The sequence below is a fragment of the Morus notabilis genome, unplaced genomic scaffold, assembly GCF_000414095.1.
Source record: "Morus notabilis unplaced genomic scaffold, ASM41409v2 Scaffold519, whole genome shotgun sequence".
In the NCBI taxonomy this organism is placed as follows: Eukaryota; Viridiplantae; Streptophyta; class Magnoliopsida; order Rosales; family Moraceae; genus Morus; species Morus notabilis.
Genome location: NW_010366202.1, coordinates 90,895 through 96,449, shown reverse-complemented (window position 1 = coordinate 96,449; position 5,555 = coordinate 90,895). Strand labels below are relative to the sequence as shown.

General features: G+C 39.0%; 2 protein-coding genes across 2 annotated transcripts; both read left to right on the top strand.

The window, feature by feature from the left end:
* Positions 1–14: 14 nt before the first annotated feature.
* On the top strand, positions 15–1,483 carry LOC21386440 (formin-like protein 11). Its single transcript, XM_010109858.2, has 2 exons — positions 15–131; positions 629–1,483. Exons 1-2 carry the CDS (start codon positions 27–29, stop codon positions 1,358–1,360), a joined length of 837 nt encoding a protein of 278 aa, XP_010108160.2. The 5' UTR covers positions 15–26; the 3' UTR covers positions 1,361–1,483.
* Positions 1,484–2,092: 609 nt separating this feature from the next.
* On the top strand, positions 2,093–5,497 carry LOC21386439 (luminal-binding protein 5). Its single transcript, XM_024173333.1, is given in 7 exon segments — positions 2,093–2,526; positions 2,621–2,891; positions 3,305–3,516; positions 3,608–3,669; positions 3,672–4,341; positions 4,431–4,668; positions 5,008–5,497. Coding segments are annotated over 7 exon segments (1,998 nt in total). The 5' UTR covers positions 2,093–2,471.
* Positions 5,498–5,555: the final 58 nt, after the last annotated feature.

The window sequence follows — 5,555 nt, the reverse complement described above, 5'->3', positions numbered from 1 at the left end:
GTTCAGCAGAGAAGTTTGTGAAGGCAATGCTTAGCATACCATTTGCCTTTCAACGCGCAGAAGCCATGCTTTACAGAGAAACTTTTGAAGATGAAGTGGTTCATCTCAGAAACTCTTTCTCAATGCTAGAGGTAAAACCAATCATTTTAAAGCATAAAAGCACACTAACTTTACTTCAATATCTAGATCTGCATCAAGATCCACTTCAATCTTTTGAATTTTTGGCGCTTTTATTCATGAACTTTGATTGAATTAACTAGTTGTCCCTGCGCTTTTAGTTGTAGCATATTGCTCCAAGTATGATAAAATGTTATAGAGGATCCCCAAGTTGATAGATGATATTCAAGTTTTAAAGAAAATGTCCTTGCAGACGTGAATTGACGCGCTCCAATTGTAATATGAAATTTTAGTATCTTCTATCAAATGAGCTCACGTAACGTGTCCGAGGGCGTTTTCATTAAAATTTAAACAATCGTCATTGATTTTAGGGACACTATCTTAAATTTTGGAGATAATATGCCGAATTAAAATATTAAAAGTAAACTTGCTCGTTCGTTAAAAGTCCAAGAGCAAAAGCACCAAACATCCCTTGTCTTTTTCATTCACTTGGTTCCATTTTGTGGTATAGGAAGCCTGCAAGGAGCCGAGGTCAAGCAGGCTCTTCTTGAAGCTACTAGAAGCCGTCCTCAAAACAGGAAACCGTATGAACGTCGGAACCATCCGAGGAGGCGCCCAGGCGTTCAAGCTCGATGCCCTCCTCAAGCTAGCCGACGTCAAAGGCACCGACGGAAAGACAACTCTGCTCCACTTCGTCGTCCAGGAGATAATCCGCTCGGAGGGAATCCGAGTGGCGGACAGCATCATGGGCAGGATCAACCAAAAGAACAAAAACCGAACGCCGGAAGAAAAGGAAGAGGACTACAGAAGAATGGGGCTAGACCTCGTCTCCGGCCTAAGCACCGAGCTCTACAACGTCAAGAAGACGGCTGCAATCGACTTGGACGTGCTCGTAAGCTCGGTCTCGAACTTGTCGGAGGGAATGGCAAAGATCCGAGGGCTAATAATAACCGAAAAGTTGTGCATGGATGAGAAGAGTATGAAGTTTGTGACCGCCATGAATTGTTTTGTGAGTTATGGAGAGAAGAAGCTGAAGGAGTTGCAGGGTGATGAAGCTAAAGTAATGTCACACGTGAAGGAGATCACTGAGTACTTCCATGGAGATGTGAGCAAAGAGGAAGTTAATCCGCTGAGGATATTTGTGATTGTGAGAGACTTTTTGGGCATGTTAGACCATGTCTGTAAAGAGCTTCGGAGCTCGAAGACACCAAGAAGTCCTAATCCTCTTGCTCCTTTCCGATAGATCATGATGATTTTTTTTTTTTTTTTTAAATTTTTAAATTGTGTGTTTATGAGATTGTATGTTTTCTTTCACTATATCACTAATTGAAAGCAGATTGTATTGTCATGACTATGATTTTCTTTTTGTAGAGTTTTAATTTGGAACTCTTTTTTTTTTCTTGCTTTCTTAGATTGGATTGTTTTGTAAAACATTCAGTAGTAGTTGATATTTTTGAGCTTTCGTTGAGTTCATGGGTGTTGACGTGTTGTATTGTATTTCGTAGAAATAAAGACGGCCTCCATGTCTAAACTAACACGCAAGTACTATTTTTGAAAAAATCTCTCTTTTAAAAAAATCCCTCTGCGGCAGGACTTTATACAGGACAAAATTATTAATCACATTAAAAGAGGGATTGAGTTCATATATTCTTTTTTCTCTTTTTATATTCTCTAATAATAACAAGTTACATTATAATTTTTAAAATTTTTAATTTAAGTAATATTTTAATTAACGAGTCATAATATTATTAGAGGAGTACAAAAGGAGATAAATATAAGAAAACAGAGGAGTTGGTTCCGCAAAACAGTGACATACTCAATAGTTTATTCTTTTAAGCTATGTAATAGAAATCTCCTTAAAAAAATGAATATTAAAAAAAAAATAAAGAAAGAAACCAATATCCTCAGCAATAGACAAAACGACGCCGTCGATGTTTAACCGTTGAACGCCTCTTCACTCTTATTTTTAGTGCTTTTTCTTCAAAAATCAAGAAACTTCGGGAAAAAAGAAGTCCGACCCATTCCTTTTCACACGTGGCAATCCTCAATTGGATGTTTTACGTGTTCGCCCATAGAGCAAACAACCTCAAATCCTGACATGGCCAGCCATAATTGGTGAGAACTCTCTAGCTGAAATGAGCCAACTTATAACCGGACCGACTTCTTTAAAATTTCGCTTCGACGCTGACGTGGCCACAAATAATTGGACGGAACACTGGTAAATTCTGCGCACCGAACTTAGCCCACAGCTACAAATATCTCTCTGAACCCCGCCATTTGAAACTCAGCAAATCATCAACAAAGCAAAAACGAGAAACTCAAAATACAGAGCAAGAAGCTAAGAAGATCAAACAATGGAAGCGCAGAAGAAGACAAGAGCACTTTCTTTTCTGCTTCTCTTTCTTTCACGTAAGTTGGAACATCTCATTCTTGTGTAATTCGTTTCTTCGCTTGTCTTCGTTTTTAGTATTTGATTCTGAGAATTGTTTTTCTTTGTGTTCAGAATTCATGTTTGGACTGGTTATAGCGGCGGAGGAGTCGCAGCCGAAGCTCGGAACTGTGATCGGAATCGATTTGGGAACGACTTATTCGTGTGTGGGAGTGTACAAGAACGGTCATGTGGATATTATAGCCAATGATCAGGGCAACAGGATAACCCCTTCTTGGGTTGCCTTCACCGACACCGAGCGCCTCATCGGAGAGGCCGCCAAGAACCAAGCCCCGCTCAATCCCGACCGCACTATTATCGACGTCAAGAGACTCATTGGCAGAAAGTAAGCGTCCCATTTCTTTGGATACAGTTTTGAACCGTTTCGTAATTCCTGTATGTAGACATTGGAGGGATTAGAAGTTTTTCAATGGTAACATTTTGAAGAACAAAATTAAAAAAAAGGGTGTTTTGTTGCATTGAGATATAGTTATAAAGTGGGGTGAGTTTTTTTTCATTAAATTTGAGAAACAACAACATATTTTAATTATTTAATAGGGGTAGAATTATATATATATATATATATATATTTTTTTTTTTTTTTTTTAAAGTATGGGAACAACTAAAATTCTTAATAAAATTTGTGGATATGATATGGAATGATTAAGAATTTTTCTTATTTGATGTTTAGTTTTGTGGAAATTGTGTTTTGGGAGAGTAATGTACTTAAATCGTGGTTTGGTTTTATTTTTTGGATAGGTTTGATGATCCAGAAGTCCAAAGGGACATCAAGTTTTTGCCTTATAAGGTAGTGAACAAAGATGGGAAGCCCTATATACAGGTTAAGGTCAAAGGAGAGACCAAAGTGTTTAGCCCTGAGGAGATAAGCGCTATGGTCTTGGGAAAGATGAAGGAAACGGCTGAGCAATATTTAAGCAAGAAAATTAAAGATGCCGTTGTTACCGTTCCAGGTATAATAATTGTCCTATTTTTAGGCCTAGTCTTTGTAATTGACAATAGATTGTTTTTGGACTTAATGAAATTTCATCTGTTTGGTTATAGCGTATTTTAATGACGCGCAAAGGCAGGCAACAAAGGATGCGGGCACCATCGCGGGGCTAAATGTGGGCTAAATGTGGCTCGAATCATAAATGAGCCGACGGCAGCGGCTATTGCCTATGGTCTAGACAAGAAAGGAGGAGAGAAGAACATTTTGGTGTTTGATCTTGGTGGTGGTACGTTTGATGTTAGCATCTTGACCATTGACAATGGAGTGTTTGAGGTTTTGGCTACAAGTGGGGACACCCATTTGGGTGGGGAGGACTTTGACCACAGAGTGATGGACTACTTCATCAAGTTGATCAAGAGGAAGTACAACAAAGATATTAGCAAGGACAATAGGGCTCTTGGGAAGCTTCGCAAGGAATGTGAAAGAGCTAAGAGAGCACTGAGCAGCCAGCACCAAGTGAGAGTGGAGATCGAGTCCCTCTTCGACGGTATTGATTTTTCGGAACCATTGACAAGGGCTAGATTTGAGGAATTGAACATGGACTTGTTTAAGAAGACAATGGGGCCGGGAAAAAGGCGGATGGAAGATGCAGGGCTGAAGAAGAGTGACATACATGAGATTGTGCTTGTTGGAGGAAGTACTAGAATTCCCAAAGTTCAACAGCTTTGGAAGGACTTCTTTGATGGAAAAGAACCAAACAAAGGTGTCAACCCTGACGAGGCCGTGGCCTATGGTGCTGCGGTTCAGGGTGGAATCCTCAGCGGTGAAGGTGGCGAAGAAACCAAAGGTAAAAAAAGAATGACGTTGATTCAACTATTAAGTTACTTTCTTGATTTGAGTTAGAGTGTTGAAACAATGTTTTTTATTGATCTGCAGGCATGCTTTTGCTCGATGTTATTCCACTGAGTTTGGGTATTGAAACTGTTGGCGGTGTCATGACAAAATTGATTCCAAGAAACACTGTGATTTCCACCAAGAAGTCTCAGACATTTACCACTTACCAAGACCAGCAAACCACGGTCTCTATCAAGGTATATGAAGGTGAAAGAAGCTTGACTAAGGATTGTCGCGAGCTCGGAAAATTTGATCTTTCTGGCATTCCACCTGCTCCAAGGTATGTTTATTAAGAATATTGCTTTTCTGACTCTTTGCTTAAACCATAAAACTTTGTCAATCAAAAAAATTAGATATGCCATTTAAAATAGAATTATGCAAATGGAACATAAAACAGAACGACGTATCAGATATGACTTCTTTTTTTTGTTTTTGTTTTTTTTTGTTTACTTTCTTGTGTTGAATATGACATTATCATTGAAGATGATCTAAAGGATTAATATAAAACAACGAAATTACATAATCGAAATTCTAAGCCTTTAAATAGCTAACCTTAAAGTATGATACTAAAATCATATGTTGTCGTTGGCTAATAAATGTCTTGAAGTCTCTAATGCAGGGGAATTCCTCAGATTGAGGTCACCTTTGAGGTTGATGCCGATGGCATCCTACATGTAACAGCCGAGGACAAGGCGGCGAAGAAGTCACAATCCATTACCATCACCAATGAAAAGGGGCGTCTCAGCCAGGAAGAGATTGAGAAGATGGTGAAAGAAGCTGAAGAATTCGCCGAAGAGGATAAGAAGTTGAGGGAAAAGATTGATTCCAGGAACAAGCTAGAGACCTACATTTACAACATGAAGAACATGGTAAACGACAAGGACAAGCTCACGGACAAGATGAAATCGAGCGACAAGGAGAAGATAGAGAGGGCATTGAAGGAGGCTCTTGAATGGCTGGACGACAACCAAAACGCGGAGAAGGAAGACTATGATGAGAAGCTGAAAGAAGTAGAAGCGATTTGCAATCCTGTTATAAAGCAGGTTTATGATAAGAGTGGTGGAAGTTCTGCTTCTTCAGACGAGGAAGAACCAAATGATGAGTTGTAGAAAATGGAGTTTTGACTACCATCGTTCCCTTTTTTTTTTTTTTTTTTTTTTTTTTTTT